Here is an 18,580-nt window from a genome sequence, read left to right as displayed (position 1 = left end):
CTCAACTCCTATGTACGTCCGACCTAAGCTAATCTGCAAATTGGGCACAAAAAATCGAAAAGCCCAGGGAAAAGTATTTAGAAAAACTGTTAAAGTGAGTGAACGAAAATAATTATGGAAAAGTATTTAGAAAAACTGTTAAAGTGAGTGAACGAAAATAAATAATTGTAAGAAAATAAATAAAATTCAATGTTTTCCCAAATTTGTTTTCATTTAAAACTAAGCATGCAGTACGAGTTTCGTGAAAACACTTCTAATCATTCTCTAGTACTGAAATCTCAAAATATACTATAAATCAACTCATTTAAAATACGAGCATCTCATAACTTTTTCAAATGCTCTCACATGATAAAATAAGCATTGACTAGAGGGTACTGCAGACCAGGTGACACAGCAGAGGGTATTGCTGACCGAAATATGAGGAGGTGATGGCTGGAGGGTACTGCCGACTAACCATCTCATGTCATCTGGAGGGTACTGGCAACCAGATGACGCATCGGAGGGTACTGCCGACCAGAATACTATGAGGCGGTGGCTAGAGATTACTGCCGACTAACCATCTCATGTCATCTGAAGGGTATTGCCGACCAGATGACGCATCTGAGGTTACTACTTATCGGATATACATTATGGATGGTACTGCTGACTAGAATATTGTCTGGAGGGTACTGTCGATCAGACTATTACTTAGAGGGTACTGCCGACCAAGTAATGCATGCATGCTTTGATAACATACTTTACCTCCTCGAATACGTAAATCTGAACTTGTAAACTCTCATAAGATTTAATTCAACATCTTTCTGAAAGAAAATCTCAATAACACAAAAATTCAAATAACTAGAAGAATCAATTAAATTTTTGGAAAGGAAAACAACATCAATTTAACCAATTTCACAACTTATCACAAATCGTCGAAAGCATAATTCATGAAATCTCAATGAATCATAAATAACTCGTAAAATCAATGTCAAGCCTCAAGTCCTCAACCATTAATATTAATTTAAATCCATATGAAAATTTAATACTTGAAAATATATTACTGCATGCATAATAATTTAAAAGCAAATGTCCACTCATTAAAATTCAGCTATGACAGTCATTCGACGAATTCCTCCTTGAGCTCCGTCTACATGTCATCTTGAAAAAAAAATGAAAATCATGAATAATTGATTTTGAGAATCGAAAATAAATTGTTGACAACAAAACTGAAACACTAAAATGATAAAGTCAAAAAATTGAAATCCAATTAGAACAAGCTCAAATTTCATAAGTTACGTTCACTCGATAACTATAATAACCTATCGTACAATTAGGTCGATCCAACAGTCGAATCATCATAAATAACACCCCAAAATCTCAAAACTTCAGAAATTTTGATCATTTATCAAATGTTTACCAATTGAAATAAAATTCATATCCACATGTTCGTAACATTAAACTCTACCCAACTCATTGAAGCAGGAGACTAGAAACAGCCAGACGTGTCCCCACACACCGCCATACCAAATTCTGATTTGGAGTAAAACATTTACACCAAAATGTTCATCATCAAATGGAGATCAACTTTTATTCTTGCAGCTAAGATCAATTCAATCTAGATCGGCCGCAATTTGCTTCGAAAGCTTTGGCACTTGAAAACTTCAAGGAATCAATTCTCCCACCTCCAATCAAATTGGGCAACAAGGTGGATATTAGGATGATGAATGCAGCAAGGGCTTCAAAACCTTGGTCGACTCTCGGCCTGCAGTCGCCGAAAAAAGGAGATCACTATGCGTTGCTTGGCGCATCATCGAGATGGATTTTGCTTCGATTATCTCTCCTCACGGCCGGGTAGCTCAAACCATAACCATAGATCTGTAGAGGACGAGGAGGTGATTCGAACGGCACTAGCAGCGTGGCCAGGGGATGTTCGATGGCTGAAAACCTGTTGGATCTTTGTTTCGAGTTAAGCTGCAAAACGGGTCTATATCGTGAGAAATGAGAATAAGATTTTATGGCTGAAATAGAAATTTCCCAATATGGAAAGATGCAATTGCTTTTTTCCAAATTATCTGTAAGGTGAAATAACATATAATTTCTACTTACAAGCACAACAATTCCACTAGCTGTAATCCACTATTAGGCAAAACCACACTTCTTTTAAGCAAAAGCACTCTCTCAATTGCCTTGATAACCAATGTCAAATTTAGGTAAATTATATACATACATATATATATATATATATATATATATATATATATATATATATATATATATATATATATATATATAAAAGATAACCGCATTTTTTCTGGTGGTATACTAATATTCAAATGAGAACTTTGAAAACTGAAGAGGGGAAAAGTTCCATGTGAAAGTTAGTCGATCCCACTAGACTTTGTACGCAGAAGATATAGGATTACTTAATTTAGGAATCTTATAAACTATACTCTTAAAACCAAGACGACCCAACAACCTAGCCTCTACACCCAACACGAGGATATTGTGAGCAGAGATGGATGATTGCATGAGTTCCACATATACAACACAATACATGTGAATAAGCATAATATATTTTTGCTAAGGCTCGTCTCCTCTCTCTCATTTTCACCCTAGCCCTCACCTCTCTTTCTAATGGTGGCAGAGTGTATTGGGATGTTGGCGGCGACTCTGTGACAACAACCTCAACTGACATCAAGGTGGCCGCGGCTACATTTCTTTTCTCTTCCTTCTCCTCTCCAGGTGTTGGCTGTGGGGGCGAGGGTAGACCCCCAATGGGATCGAAATTTTTGACTTTTTATGGTCGCAACTGGTGAGTTAGGTGGAGGTGGAGGTCGTGTTGTTCCGCCGCGGCAGGTTCGGTGGTGTGATGCGGTGTCTGGTCGGTTGGTTCGACCTGATGGTGGTCTGGGTTCTGATATTTTTCCTCCTAGTGTGAGTGAGGGGGATGCATTGTCGGAGCTTTAGAGGGTAGGTTTGGTTGCGGTGGTGTTCGGGGCTAGGAAGTTTCGTGCAGCAGCTTATGCGGGGCGCGATCCAGGTTCTCAGCTTTGGTTTAGCGGTACCTGATGGTGGTCTGGGTTCTGATCTTTTTCCTCCTGGTGTGAGTGATGGGGATGCATTGCCCGAGCTTTGGAGGTAGGTCTAGTTGCTGCGGTGTTCGGAGCTAGGAAGTTTCATGCAGCAGCTGGTGCAGGGTACGTACGGTCGGGTTCTGCTTCTTTCTGGCGGTGGTTGCGACGAGGGGCTCGACCCGGAGGGGAGTATAGGGCAACTAATGGTAACCTGCATTAGAGGAATGGCAACTAGGGTTTGTTTGGGCCCTCTACTGTTGATTATGGGCTTCTGGGTTTACATTTTAGATATTTCTTTTCTTTGGTTCGGGATTGCAACTACTTGGGTGGGTAGGTGGGCCGATATTTTTATTTTGGATAAAATACTGTTTACTCCCAATACTTATAGGGTCGACGTTTCAGTCCCTCACCTTTCAATTTCACCTAAAAACTCCCTAAACTCTTCAATTTCACCTAATTGGTCCTTACCTTCAACTTTCCGTCCAAAGCTCTGTTATCTTGCTAACGTGGCATCCCTTTCACACCAAAATGTCTATTTTACCCTCACTAACAAAATCTCTCTTTCTCTTTTCTTTTTACCTCTTCTTCTTCCTCCGTGTCCTTGCTCTTGGTTGTTCATGCAAAACTCATCTACCTAGAAGGCGAAACCAATGGGAAGTGTTGAAACGGAAAAAATTCGCACATCCAATTACAACGAGGCCCGTCCATCGCAGGAAAATATGAGTGCTTTATTTAAATAAAATTAAAAGCCTCTCATGAAAAAAAGCACGGACAAGTTTGATAGCTAATAAAACTCTAAACAAAAAGCAAAAAAAAAAAAAAGCTTTGAGTTTTTAAGCTGCTTATAAAGCATTTGACTTCTAGCTTCTTTGAAAGTCTAGACAAGCAGTTAAAAAAAAAAAAAAGAAGAAGAAGTTACAACCTTGACGTCAAAAGAGAAAGGAGATAAGGTGTCCAGCTATTTCACTTCAAGTTCAACTCTAAAACTTTCAATGTTGTACACAAGCCAAACTCATCTCTAGTGCAGTATATAAGCACCACATGAAAAGAAAAAGAGGAGGCCGCAACGTGAAGAGGCAGCAGGAGCGGACGAATAGGAAGACTGTGAAAAAAAACAGAGGACAGCAGCCAAGGAGAGGAAGAAAGCAAGAAAGAAGAGGGTGAGATTTTCACCAATCTGCATCTTTTCCTTTGCTGTTCTCAAATGATGCAGGCCTCCAGCGAAGCGATACCATAAAATGCTCCGACACGGCGTGCCTTAGGGTGCCGATATTGTCGTCGAGCTCCAGCACGGCGTGCCTTAGGGTGCCGTATCATCCTCAAGCTCCGACACGGCGTGCCTTAGGGTGCCGATATTGTCGTCGAGCTCTAACGGCGTGCCTTAGGGTGCCGTATCATCCACAAGCTCCGTCCGTTACCTTCAGGTACCATGTCGTCGTCGAGCTCCGGTGGTGCCTTCGGGTACCATATCATCTTCAAATCCCAGCAGCAGGCCTCCCCCAGCGACAACTTTGCTCTCTCAAATCCTGGCAGCAGCGTCTCGTCTCTGTAGCACTTTCAAACTCACAAAGAAAGTCAAAGCTGCAGGTTACCACTGCTACTGACGAGCCACGCACATCTCTTCTTTTGGATGTGCTATTCCTTGATCATAAACCATGACCATTGGTCTTGAAGCAAATAAGAAAAACTGCTCCCTCCATGCCAGAAGCAAGGCAATTGGTCACTACTGGAGCTTTGCCGAGGCTCTTTACGTAGCTGAACACCATCACAACAGATGAGTAAAAAAAAAAAGCTGCAAAACATGTACAAATCACCCGGCCAAATTGATAAATGAGCAACACGCTTTGCATTCATGCAGAGGCTTTTAGGTGACCAAGTTGCTGAAGGGAACAAATTTTGGCCTTTGCATATAATTAGCAAAGCATGAAAATATTATCCCTTGTAAAGCCACGTATTAGGAGTATGCATTTAAACTACCTCAAAATGGCATTGGTACATATATAAGGCAAAAGAAACAAAATATGAAGGCAATTGCTGGAGGTTTACATAAATGTATCCTAATCAAGTAAAAAACGATTGGATGAAGACAAAAACTGCGTCAAGAGCTACGTGTTTCTTTGTTGATCGCAATTGGAAATAATGGAGGTAGTGTCATGTTCTGGACTCTTGTTTTGGAGTATGTTGCTGCCAGCAAAAAACAACAAGAGAGGGAGAACATGATAAAGGAAGCTTTTTTACATGGAGCGGTGGGTTTTGCAAGACCAAGCATGAAAGTTTAATTAACATATCTTGTCATCAAAGTATACTGCTGGAATTCTAAACAAAAGGGAAAAATACAAGTCAAGAAAAGGGTAAACCAATTTAAAAATGTTCAAGGCAAAGAGGTTTACCACAAGACGTGTGTGTGCTCGTCTTCGATGACACCTATTGTCAAAAATACAATATTTGAATTTAGAGTTCTGATGACACCTGCAAACAAGCAAAAAGAAGTTAATTCTTCTCCTACAAACCGCACGAAGCTAAATATATTCTCCGTGATGCACTCCACCTGTTTGAATTCACTGACTGGCAAGACCAAAAGATAAGTGAGAGGACCAATCACAACCTTCAGATGATGAAATCCTCCCCTGCTAAGAACACAAATGCGATTCCACTTCCAGATCAGATTGGGAGATCTACAGTCCATCTCCAAATCTTTTATCGATCGGCAGGAGTATTATGACATCTCTTCGTGTTTATCTGGTTTTGGTGAACAAGTGAAAAATGAAAAGGAAATGAAGGGAGAGGTGCATAATCCCAACAGATGGGTCATTGCGGGTGCCCATATTAAATTTGGGGTTCAAAATACTTCTTGGGTGTCCATATTAAATTCAGTACCCGGAAGAAAAGCTCGATGGGTGCCCCCGAGTTCCAAACGAAAGTTGAGAAGTGTGACTCGGAGTTTACTCGACGCTACGGGTGTCCAAATTAAAGAGTACCCGAACTTTGGTTTCGTAAAAGAAATACACCGAAACTCAAAATGAAATTGTTTTTGGTATAAAACCAAGAAAGCTCAAAGCCACAAACCTTCAGAACTACAATGGTTTGATCCCTTCACAGGGTATGTAGGCAATCTAGCGACCCACTAGATGCAACCACAAATTCAAATCGAATCCCTGACTCCACCAGTCAAATTCAGCCAATCCGAATCTCTGACTCCACCAGTCAAATTCACCCAAACACCAGAAAAATAAAATCATTCCCAAATTATCCAAAAGCAAATGCAAGGGCTCTAAACCCTCACAAATATCTCAAACACAAATCCAAAAATAAATGGGTCATCTACCCATTTAAATCCCAAATGCTGGAACTACATGTGGTTTGATCCCGCAAGGGTATGTAGGCAATCTGGAATCAAATAATCTAGATGCAACCGCATCCCAAACACTATTCCTATTCCAAAAATCCAAGCCTTCCACTGAGTCATTCACTCATTGGAACTCTTGAACTACGAGTGGCTTGATCCCTTCCCGGGTACGTAGGCAACCCATTCCAAAATTCGGGTGCAGCCGCAAAAACAAACAATCACACACTGGTTTCTTTATAAATGGAATCAAAGGGTGTTCCCTTGTAACAAGGGATTGTAATTAAGAGACACATTCTGTCTTGAATGGGTCGAACCCGAAATAATTAAAACTCTATTCAGTTAATGAATACGAGTGAAATTACGTTGGGTGACATTTTACACTCTGTGCAATTTTTAACCCAACAGGAAGAAAAAGCAAAGCTTATAGGAAGTCGACGTTTCAGTCCCTCACCTTTCAATTTCACCTAAAAACTCTCTAAACTCTTCAATTTCATCAAATTGGTCCTTACCCTCAACTTTTCGTCAAAAGCTCTGTTATCTTGCTGACGTGGCATCCCTTTCACACCAAAATGTCTATTTTACCCTCACTAACAAAATCTCTCTTTCTCTTTTCTCTTTTCTTTTTACCTCTTCTTCTTCCTCCGTGTCCTTGCTCTTGGTTGTTCATGCAAAACTCATCTACCTAGAAGGCGAAACCAATGGGAAGAAAAAGCAAAGCTCATAGTACCATCAGTTCACATCCCACACATCCCAATTACCATTTGACAACTATCCACAACCAACATGAACCCAGTCTCTTTTTTGAGACAAAATTTGAACAAAACAAGCAAACTAACACATCAGAGAAAACAAACACATTCATACTAACGTAGCATCAATCCCACAAGAACTTATTAATATTCAATTAAATCCCTGATTCAAACTTCAACCACAAACACATATACCTGAAAACCACAAAGAATTGAAATTTAAAGTATCTTGCACTAAATATCAATTTTGGGGGTTTTGCCATAGTCCTCTCTGATACCCACGATGTCGACCACCTCCTTCCAGTGCTTCTACTTTAGGTTCCCTCTACTCAGCTTCCATTCCGACCTCAAATAATTGTTCATATTGTGACCACAAACAGATTCAATTACAATTAACTCTAACTTTAAACTCACAATCCACAACTTCAAAAACAAAATCAAACAAAATAAGTAAACTGAAACTGCAATCAACTTGAAAGAAGAACTATACAGTTTTCAACTACACAAATACAAAGTCTTGATGAGAAATTTTACCATGGTGGTCGGGTGGTATAGGAAAGCCGGTCCAACAGTCCGGAAGCTTCGAAATCTGAGCGACGAAGCCGAGAATCTCATGGGTAATTCCCAGCACGGAATTGCCGTAGCCGTCTTCCGAAACTCCGTTCCGAACCGGCATCAAGTTCGAAAGCAATTTGGAGATTCCGACGACGGAGAGAAACGAGAGGCTGGTCTTGAAGCTCCCGCCCAATTCCGCGAGATCATTTCAGACTCCCAAGAGCGCCTGCGATAGTGAAGGTAGTAGAGAATCCGAGGAGGGAAGGGAGGATGACAACGGCGGAGGCGGAGCGAGGAAGGTGGCGACGCCGTGAAGGTTGCAGTGAAGATGAGGATGGTGACGAGAGAGTTGGGAAGAAGAAGAGGTAAAAAGAAAAGAGAAAAAAATAATAATAATAAAATAAAAAAAAGAGTTAGTGAGGGTATAATAGTCATTTTAGCGTGAAAGGAATGTCACGTCAGCAAGATAACGGAGTTTTTTACGGATAATTGACGGCAGGGACCTATTTTATGAAATTTGAGAGTTTAGGAAGTATTTGGGTGAAATTGAAACGTCGAGACCCTATAAGTATAGGGAGTAATCAGTATTTTGTCTTTTTATTTTTTAGGATTAAATACTGTTTACTCCCTATACTTATAGGGTTTCATCGTTTTAGTCTCTGACCTTCGAATTTCACCTAAAAAGTCCCTGAACTCTCAATTTCCTCCCAATTGGTCCCTGCCGTCAAAATTTTATGGTAAAGTTTCTGAAAATGTCTATTATGCCCTCACTTACCTTTTTTTTTTTTTTTTTTTTTTTTTCATTTCACCTCTTGAAGGTCTATGGATTGGAACCATCTTGATGAGGAGATGAACAGAAGGAGGCGAAAGAGCCGGAAGAAGAAGAGGTAAAAAGAAAATAAAAATAAAAAAAATAAAAAAAGAGAGGAAGAGAAATATATATATATTTTTTAAGTAAATGAGGGTATAATAGACTTTTTAGGGGAAGATAACGGAGTTTTTTACGGATACTTGACGGCAGAGACCAATTGGGAGGAAATTGGGAGTTCAGAGACTTTTTATTCAAAGGTCAGGGACTGAAACGATGAAACCCTATAGGGAGTAAGCAGTATTTAACCCTATTTTTTATCTTTTCATTGAGCTTGGAGAAGGCCCCTCTGTGTGGGGTGTTTCTTTGGGCCTATGAATCATATCAGGGAAGAATCTTGACTGTGTTCAGAGGCTACCCTGGTAGTGTCAGGTTACTGTGGTACTTGAAGCCTTATTTTTAGGGTTTCATTACGTCTGATTAGCTTAGGGTTTTCCTTAGGCTTTTGATTCATGACTCATTTCTGTCGTAACCCGTGTTCAGGTGAGTCATATTTGTAATATTTCCCACTTTACTATTAAAGTACTGACACCCCCTGCGTTTAAAAAAAAAAAAACAACAACAACGACAACCTAGCCTCTTTTTTTTTTTTTTTTTTTTTGAGAATGAACAACCTAGCCTCTTATTCGACAAAGAATTCAGAAAAACTTGAAACATGAACCTATTGCCAAAATTTTGATTGTTGCTTACAGGTGATCCACCAAAATCAAGTCATGATGTATGGCATGATACTCGATTAGTGAGGAATAGTATGAGTTTATGGCAGTACAACTGATCGATGAGTCAATTTCGCAAAAGAGAGGAGAGAACAACTGATTTTATTAAAGACAATTGAGTTAAGCACTGATGACATTAACATTCATGTAGAATATGTACCAATAACTGAAGAATGCAAGGAAATAAATTGTGTAATTTAGATTTTCGTTTGGACAAAATTAACAATAAAGTTTAATTAGTTTGCTTCATACACTTGATAATTCCAAAGTTCCCATGGTGAAGGTTTAGTACAACTAGTACTTGTATCCCTTAACAAACAAGCTCTCAGAAGCTAATCCACCAGCACCTTCTCCACCGTACTTCCCAAGAGTAGCGTCTGAGTTGGCCTTGCACCTTGCCAAAAATGCCTCCTGAGCTTTCCCAACATTCTCCTTCTTCCCACCCCAAGTCTTAAGCGTGCTGCTCTGCAAAGCTCGGCCGAAGGAGAATGAAAGAGTCCATGGCTTGAGCACGTCCAACTTGTTCATTGCATCCAGATTGAGTGTTGCATGTTCCTCGCTTTGTCCTCCGGAGAGAAACACAATCCCAGGCACCGCAGCTGGGACTGTGCGGCGCAGTGCAGTCACTGTGTACTCGGCAATCACCTCCGGTGGTACCTGTGAAAATCAAACCCAATTAGATTTAAAGAATTATTTTATCTTGTCAATCATGATTGGATATTCTGACATCAAGTTTTACATCTATAGTTTGGTAAAATAACATGTCAAACTGGACCGTGCAACAAAATGACATGCACATTTTGACACGATAATCCTCAATCGACAATTTTGATATATTGTCTGCCTGATAACACAACACATGAAACTGTCTGAGAAATGCAAACATTATACATGTACCTTGGGGCTGTCAGAGCCTGGTGTGACCATGTTGGGCTTAAGGAGTGTGCCTTCAAGAAGAACATGTTGCTCATTCAGTGCCTTGTAAACTGCAGCAAGCACAAGTTCAGTAGCAGCAGCACATTTCTTGATGTCATGATCCCCATCAGTTAGAATCTCAGGCTCAACAATTGGAACCAAACCATTCTCCTGGCAGATGATTGCATAGCGAGCCAAGCCCTGTGCATTCTGCTGAATAGATAGTTCAGAAGGCTCGGTTGGGCCGATCTTGAGCACGGCACGCCACTTGGCAAAGCGTGCACCGGCCTTGTAGTACTGCGCGCACCTAGCTCCAAGGGAGTCTAACCCTTGGGTTGTGGTTTCTCCATTTGTTCCAGCTAACTCAACTGTGCCCTTGTCAACTTTGATACCTGATATCAAGGCATTAACCATCGATATTAAGTTATTAACACATATATAGTCGATCAAAGTATTTGTGTCGAGGAAATATTATCGAAATCTTAGACCATGCCTGGAATGACATTGTTTTCTTGGAGGACTTCAACAAAGGGTTTGCCGTCAGAGGTCTTCTGGTACAAGGTCTCTTCAAAGAGGATGACACCGGAGAGGTGGGAGAGGGCATTGGGAGAGGTGAAGAGCAGCTCTCGGAGGGCTTGGCGGTTGGACTCAATGTTCTCGACATTGATGCTGGCTAGACGCTTGCCAATGGTGCCTGTGCTCTCATCTGCAGCCAATATGCCCTTGCCGGGAGTGGCAATGTACTTGGCATTCTTTATGAGCTCCTCTGCAAACAATCAAAGGTTCATCAATAATTCAATGGTTGTACAAATCTTCTGACTACGTGCAGTTCAAATAATAGTCTCTTACTACATAGTCTAATGTGCCGCACACTTAGGACTACACAATAAGATGAGATCGTGTTCAATATCCTGGGAAACAGTTTGATATAATAACTTATAACACTATCTAGTAAGCATTTCTTATGCACGATGGACATTACATTATGATAACAATCTTAAACTCCAAATCAATATCTCCCTACAAAGTGGATAGACCATGGTCGACATGGAGAGATATACTACCAGCGTACTTTCCCACGAAGGCTGACATGGTTGAAGCTTAATTGGATAAGATAAAGGGAAGGAAAGTGCAAAAGTAAATTTAGACGAGCAACAATCTTATAGACAAAGCTTAGATGGAATATGCCAACAGATCCAACGAGAGCAGGCACCAACACGTGTCCAAAGGTTAGCCCAAGGAAGGTTATCAACCTAGGATAGAGCAATGAGTGATCACTCTCCTCGCCAACTGGCAACTCATCCTCGGGCATAAAATTGTGTGGAAAGGCTAATGCTCCTCATCCAGTTCCTCAGAACTTGAAGAGGCAGAGCCCTACTCCGTGCCTCAGCCACTTCAATTCTTCTGTTTTCTTTTTTTTTTCTTTTTTTGGTCAAAATTCTGTTTTCTTTTCATTATTGGTATCTGGAATGCTAAAGACGGTCGCTCGCTCAATTGTCACCATCAATGTTTGCAAGTCCAACCGTCGATTCTATCATCAACGACTGACAAATATCTATGAGCAACTGTCGAAAGATATTACCACCAGTTGCCAGTCACAATCTCCTTCCCCACCAGGTAAACTTCTTCTATACCCTAGTGCAGCCACAAGTTCACCCAGAATCGACACATGAAATGCAACTTGCACAAGGAACCCAAAGAAAAAGAAAGATCAAAAGGAAGAGGCACATCTAAAACGTATGAAAGTTAAGAAAGATTTATCATATTACATGTAAAAAGTCCTGGTTCATAAGTACATAACATGCGGGTGCCTGTATATTGCTTCCCTCCTAAGCCATACAAATGCGAAGTAAGTTTCAACGGGAGCTAGCTTGGCTATCTAGGCACACACTCACTGCCTACCATCACAAACTTGCTGTCCAACCCCAACCCTTATGACATTATAATTGTCATATGTAAAACACATTTCTAAAAGAACAGAAGACCTATATAACAAAAAGAAACATTCAAAGGATGGTGGTTCTGGACTTGAAAGTCAAAATTTTCTCAACATTGAAACTGTAGAATCCAGCACGTTACTAGCTGATCATCATTGCTGAAAATAACTCAAGTTGATAATGGGTTGGACCAAATAGCAGTTTCCATGAGCTACTTTGATGGAGGCACCCCTTCTTGATCATCGTCATCAGTTCCAAAATATCTATCCCCAAACTCACCCATGCCAGGTACGACACGAAAGTCTTCATTCAGACCAGTTTCAATCTCAGATGTCACAATCTTTATTCTGGGGAAGCGTTTGCAGACCACATGCACACCTTGAGGTGCCTGGTCAATTAATGTGCAACATAATGAGCCACTCTCATGCAGTCATGAAAAAAGTGTAGCCCAAAATTGAACTACTCATTAGAAGAACCGGAAGCAGGAGAAAGACATAAACTTACAGATATGAGATTGAGAAATATGATGTTGGACTCTGGTACGCCCTTCTTTAGAAGTAGAGAAATAGCTTGAACAGCCGAATTCCCTGAAGAAAAAGGTGTGATTGCTATGACACAAGTCTAATTCCACAAGATTTTAAACAATTTATAATTCTGATTGTTTCTTCTTGCATTAGACGATAACAAATAATGGCCCTTGTAACCCAAACCACCAACTGAAAGCTGGTGGGGCATTTTCACAAGAGAATACCCTGGCTTCCCTTCTTTTATCTTTGTTCTCAGCCCTTCATCCCTGGCTCTACCAAGAACCAGTTTTGGATTCATTCATTAGTGTACTTGATATGCAGCATTCACAGTCCATAATCCATATATTGACTATATATTGAAAAAAATAAAAGCAAAAGGAAGAAAAGACAAACCTGTTCCCAAGATAGGATCCAACAGCAATACATGCCTCTCTGAAATGTCATTGGGTAGCTTTTCATAAATTAGCTGTTAAGCAAGACCAAACAAATAGCTGGTCAGCACTTAAAGAATCAAGAACAATTGGGAAAATTGAAAAACAGGCAAGCGAATGTGTGTACATGAACCACACAAGGGGTTGCAGGAGGGAGAGAGAGATGAGTGCAAACCTGCTGACCATTGTCACCTTCTCTATGAATAAGAATCTTGCCAATCTTGATACCTTTACAACATGCTCGCAAAGCATTCTCCATACTCTCACCACTGATATCAGGAGAATGGTAAGCATCCCATGAAACCATACAGGAATTCATTTGAAAAACAAAATGAAATCAAACAAAAGAGAACACAACATCAGTGCATGATGGACGCACGACCACCTTGGTTCATTAAAACATGAAAGGTTGCATTTCAATCCAGATTAATTACTACCTCTAAGTATTTATATTAATCATTTGTTTTATACACCAAGAATGCATCCCAGAGACGGTTTGTCCACTTGTAAAGAAAGCAGTGAGACAATAGTAGTAGAATAATCATGCATTCAGAGGAAACCAAATGCCTTAATAGGAAGGGATTTGTACCTCCTAATGACAGATACACCGCATAACCTCTTACAAAAATCCACACCAATATACACAGACCCTGCACAAAGACCAAGAGAGATATGTTGTAGAAAAGACATAAGAAGCTTAGGGAAACTGCGTTTGTAAGATGTCCAAATGAGCATCAACTTACCAGTTGGAGTGATGACCTGCTTTTCAGTAAAAGGTAGGTGTCCCAGGCCATGCTCAACAACCTGGTCAAAATTCAATATTCTTGATGAGAGATCAAACAAATAAAAAGTGGCCCATACTACTGCTGACCTTAAAGAACCATATCAAATTATCCCTTTTGGCTCAAATGACCAAATACATACCAAACGAATTAATCGGTCAGAATAGAAAACAAAATCATGCTTTGTTGTTTGAGAATCACGTATGAGGGTATGCATACCCCTTATCTGCACGAAACCAGAAGCAATTAATGGTGAGCCAAAAGCAAAAAGAAAAACAAAAAACATACAAAACAAACTTTGGAGCTTGAATGAATTTATTTAGAAAAGGATACCTGAAAGGTTGAATGAATGACATATAAGTTAGGATATATTTTACAGAGGTCATGCTGACCAAGCTTAGTGCGGATATGTTGTACAATCAAATCAACAGCTATGTGATTATCTCCACCACGAGGTATGATGATATCGGCATACTTCTTTGTAGGAAGAATAAAATCATCAAAAGCAGGCTTTACAAATTGTGAATACTGCAGCACCGAAGAAATATGCTGTAAGCATTAAAATGGTTACCCAATGCGTGAACATGGAACAAAGATAAGAATAGTTAACAGAACCAAAACACACACATCCCCTTTACACCCTTAATACTTCAAAAAATAAAAACATAAAAGGTAGAAGTACAAAAAGGTAATTTACAAATTATTATCAAGTATATTCAAGAGTCCACACCCTGTCTTCCATATATTCTTATTTTCCAGTGAAAATAATCAAATGGAAAGTTGCAAACCTGATCAAGAACTGTACCAATATCCCTTCCCTTCTCAACTGTATCACGCCTTATCCTCCTAGCCAACCGCACATCAGCATCTGCACTGAAAATTTTACAATGTGAAGTGGCCCAATTTAGTAACAATATGAAGTGGCAAACAGCATTCTACTCATAGCAATAACCTAGGATACAAAATTTTCACACAATTGACAATCAACAACCCTTGATCTCAAACAATTTATAAACCACAAAATTACTACATCATGCTAAACCAGCAAAACTCTCGGCGACAGATTAAGTTAGAAAATAAACATAAAACCAAATCATATGTAATCAATTTCAAATGAGTATAATCAGAATCTAATTGTTATCAGTGGTAGTGGTTGACACAAGTTTTAACAATGCACTACAAGAACTTCTAAAGGTCAAAATGGTAAAAAGAAAATAATTGACCTGTATCAACAAATATCTTCATATTCATCAACTCTCGGACACGAGGATCATGGAAAACAAGAATGCCTTCCAAAATTATGACATCCGAAGGGTTTACCTGTTAAGGAGATTAAACTGTAAGGATTTTCAGTGTAAGATAGATATATGTGGTTTAACATGATCCTTTGCTAGAACAACAATCCATTTATATGTTCATATGTATAATATCCCATAGAATTTAAAAACTTACCCTTCTAGCTGGAAACACATTATTTTTGTAACTTTTGAAATCATAGTTTGGAATATCTACCGCTTGCCCATGCTTCAACTTGTCCATATAAGATAATAGTTTCTCTGTGTCAAAAGCATCTGGATAATACAACAAAAAAATTAAATGAACAATAAGTAACAGAGCCATCACAAAAAAAGATCCAACCAGTATGCACAGAAGCTGTGAACACGGGTGACACGTGACTAAGAGGGTAGCACGACAATGTAATTGGCAGTGACGTATTCTGAACATTGAGCAAAATAAAGGGAACGCGATTGTTTTAGATTGCTGTACATGTGCAATTCAGCCAAAAAGATGCTACAGAAAACAAACTTGTGGAGCTACATAATAACCACACTGAGAGAACTAAAATCATGACATTACTACACACTAGTTACCAGTTCAGTTCAGGGTCTCATATGATTCTAACATACCATTCATTTTGTTGATAGATAACACCAAAATTTAATATAAATCATGATAGTCTGTAGTTATTGTTTAATTTACATTCCTTAAACTTAAGTTGCAATCTCCTCACCAGGATGGTCAAAGTTGTATTCATGAACCCGTTTAAGTTCCTCGCTGGTCAGATTATGATAAAACGAGTCCTGTCATCCATGATAAGGTACATATTTTAAAGTATATACAGGATAAACAAATAAGCCCCAAATCATGCAAGAAATACATTAGGAACTCTAGTTGATCACAAGAATTTACCTGGAGCAAGGAAGCATTACCTGGTTAACAAGAACTACACGCTGATCATGAAGCTGCTGTATAATCATGTCACAAACCGTAGTCTTACCAGAAGCCGCCCCACCAGCAACCCCTGTCACAATATGGAGCAAAGCACGGCTCATAAGAAAATCAAATAAACAAAAGGAACCTCCAATACCTTCTTAGAAACAACGCATGCCCTAAACCATAGACCAATACTTACCAATAACAAAAGGCTGCTTATGCATGTTTTCATTTGCTGAGGTTGTCGGTTGCTCAATCTTCAGTCTTTGCTGCAAACCATCCATGTGAAATCCAGAAAAATGAACCCCCGAGGAGGCCTCTATCATATCCACAACTGAATTTGAACCCATAAGCATAGACCTACAGAGGAACAGGGAAAGAAAATGCATTAGAATACGAAAGGACGGAATCAACCAAATTTCCTGATCATATAAGCTAATAAAATCAAATGGCCAATTTTGTCGAGTTTGGCAAAGTTATCAGGTCTAATCATTCAACCCTACCTTGGCAGGAGGTTTTAATCAAGCAATATTGAAATCAAATTCGTCTCTAGGTAAGAGGTACGTCTAATATTTAGCTTCCTAAAGTCTGTAACGACAAGTTTATGGTAAAGCATCCTTGGAGAAGTTTTCAGGAAATGCTAGAGAAAGAATGCTATTTATTAACTCTATGTGTTTATCTACAACAAGCACTACTTCCACTTCAAAAGAGCTCAAAAGCGAAAGTCTTGATCAAAGCAAACAACGATCCGAATACACTATAAAAAAGACCTCATCTCCATACATATGCTAAATATCCAAATACAGATAAAAGCAACACCACATTCACACGCACCACACACTCCTTTTATGTTCCGTGTATCAACCACGTTCCAGAAACAAAACAACTCACGAAACAATCAGATAGATTCCGAATCACAACGACACCGAAAAGCCTGATTCATTGCATGCAATCAATCACACCGAAACCGGCACAAGTAACTCTACAAAACTCACAGCTTCATCATTTCCACATCGACACTTTCCATTCCATGTATCACTTACATCATACAAACAAGCTAGCAAGGCAAAATGAAATAGAGTAATCTCCTTGCAAACACGAAAGCATTGGTAAACAGTAATCAATTCCGAGATCCAATGTGCATAAACGAAAGAATCAAAATTCCACGCACAGTAGCGAAACCTTGCGGATCAAAAATATTGAATACAAAAAAAATTTCGAATTTAGATTCCGTAGCAGAGAAATCGAATAGAGGAATCTACCAAAATGCATTAGGCAATGAACACGTACCCGAATTTTCCAGAGAGAGAGATTCCAACGCAAAATGTTTCGAGTACAGAGAGAAAGTGATGAGGCTGATGCAGACGGATCCGATGGGTTTATATAGTGGAGCCGAAGGTGAGGGAGACCTCGCACCGGAGTGGAAGGGGGGGGCTTAATTTACTATTGTGGGCCTCGGTTATCTGGAAATTACGTCCGGGGGCCACCGCTCTTGGCTCTTTGATATTTGTGGGACGTCAGACTGAGCTGTCCTGCGTGGCACTGAATCAGAGGTGGGACCCGCGATTTTTGATCGCCTTATTAGAGGAGGAACTATTGCATGTGTTGACAACGCACGGTAATTGCGGTCTTCTTGTATATAGAATAAGAATTTTCAAGCAAAATCAATGTCAATGACTTCTCTTTTAATCAAGATGGGTAGGGTGAGATTTTGTCAATCAAGATGGGTAGTTTGGTTTGTGTGATTACATCAAAACTATGCCTTATTTACTTCATCGGACTTACATTTTTCGCAGTTTTTCGAACAAGCAACATAGCTTACATTTTTTCGTAGTTTTTCGAACAAGTAAGACAACTGTAAATCATGCAGAAATACTAAATCATGCACGCAAACAACACAACTGTAAATCATGCAAAAATATGATGTGATAAAAATCCAACTGTAAGTCACTTTATTATATTGTCGAGACGTGAAACAACCTTCTGAACATGCAGTGAGAATTTAACATTTGTCATGTAAATTGACATTCTTGATCAAGCAAAACGTGACATGATAAGACATGAAACACTGGATTACATTTTTGAGGTGTGAAACGACAAGTCCAACGTACAATAGAAATTTAAATTGCGTCACAATACCTGTAACAAATAAGACAAGTTTCGTTCATGCAAAATGCGATATAATAAAGTATTGGAAACTTCATTGCACACTCATAAATTTTTTTGAAAACACAACAAAAGTTTATTATTTATCACAAAACCCTTATTTTGAATCACAATTAAAGAAGTTTCCTAATTTGAGACATCGTCATAGTTCATAAACAAGATTTTATTGATTAAGAAAAAACACTTAAGAGGACTTTATTTATTTATTTTTTCGACTAAAGAAGAGAAGAATTACAACGAAAAACCTCTTTCACAACCTATAGCTAGATTATCAAAGTCATGAGCATGACAAGGTGTAAAGGGTAAGGAATTTCTCCAAGC

General features: G+C 39.3%; 2 protein-coding genes and 1 long non-coding RNA gene across 6 annotated transcripts; all 3 read right to left on the bottom strand.

The window, feature by feature from the left end:
• Positions 1 to 3,846: 3,846 nt before the first annotated feature.
• LOC133734266 (uncharacterized) lies at positions 3,847 to 5,795 on the bottom strand. The gene is made up of 3 exons (XR_009858196.1): positions 5,602 to 5,795; positions 5,444 to 5,522; positions 3,847 to 4,808 (listed from the first exon to the last, which is right to left on the bottom strand). It is a non-coding gene; the product is annotated as an uncharacterized LOC133734266 (long non-coding RNA).
• Positions 5,796 to 9,372: 3,577 nt separating this feature from the next.
• On the bottom strand, positions 9,373 to 11,427 carry LOC133730086 (fructose-bisphosphate aldolase, cytoplasmic isozyme 1). The gene is made up of 4 exons (XM_062157760.1): positions 11,267 to 11,427; positions 10,696 to 10,968; positions 10,185 to 10,594; positions 9,373 to 9,944 (listed from the first exon to the last, which is right to left on the bottom strand). Exons 1-4 carry the CDS (start codon positions 11,292 to 11,294, stop codon positions 9,582 to 9,584), a joined length of 1,074 nt encoding a protein of 357 aa, XP_062013744.1. The 5' UTR covers positions 11,295 to 11,427; the 3' UTR covers positions 9,373 to 9,581.
• Positions 11,428 to 11,942: 515 nt separating this feature from the next.
• On the bottom strand, positions 11,943 to 17,540 carry LOC133730085 (uridine kinase-like protein 3). 4 transcript variants are annotated; one of them, XM_062157757.1, is made up of 15 exons: positions 17,384 to 17,540; positions 16,293 to 16,453; positions 16,090 to 16,181; positions 15,891 to 15,960; positions 15,332 to 15,450; positions 15,103 to 15,199; positions 14,668 to 14,747; positions 14,213 to 14,407; positions 14,022 to 14,105; positions 13,841 to 13,901; positions 13,687 to 13,747; positions 13,273 to 13,366; positions 13,060 to 13,132; positions 12,644 to 12,726; positions 11,943 to 12,527 (listed from the first exon to the last, which is right to left on the bottom strand). In XM_062157757.1, exons 2-15 carry the CDS (start codon positions 16,447 to 16,449, stop codon positions 12,351 to 12,353), a joined length of 1,443 nt encoding a protein of 480 aa, XP_062013741.1. In that variant the 5' UTR covers positions 16,450 to 16,453; positions 17,384 to 17,540; the 3' UTR covers positions 11,943 to 12,350. The 4 variants fall into 4 exon arrangements, with proteins under 4 accessions (XP_062013741.1, XP_062013740.1, XP_062013743.1 ...); XM_062157756.1 differs by lacking the exon at positions 17,384 to 17,540 and adding an exon at positions 17,137 to 17,286; XM_062157759.1 differs by lacking the exon at positions 17,384 to 17,540 and adding an exon at positions 16,928 to 17,083.
• Between the last annotated feature and the right edge of the window lie 1,040 nt (positions 17,541 to 18,580).

The sequence above is a fragment of the Rosa rugosa genome, chromosome 2, assembly GCF_958449725.1.
Source record: "Rosa rugosa chromosome 2, drRosRugo1.1, whole genome shotgun sequence".
Taxonomy (NCBI): Eukaryota; Viridiplantae; Streptophyta; class Magnoliopsida; order Rosales; family Rosaceae; genus Rosa; species Rosa rugosa.
The sequence above is the reverse complement of the archived record's forward strand: the minus strand, read 5'-3'. Positions and strand labels throughout refer to the sequence as shown.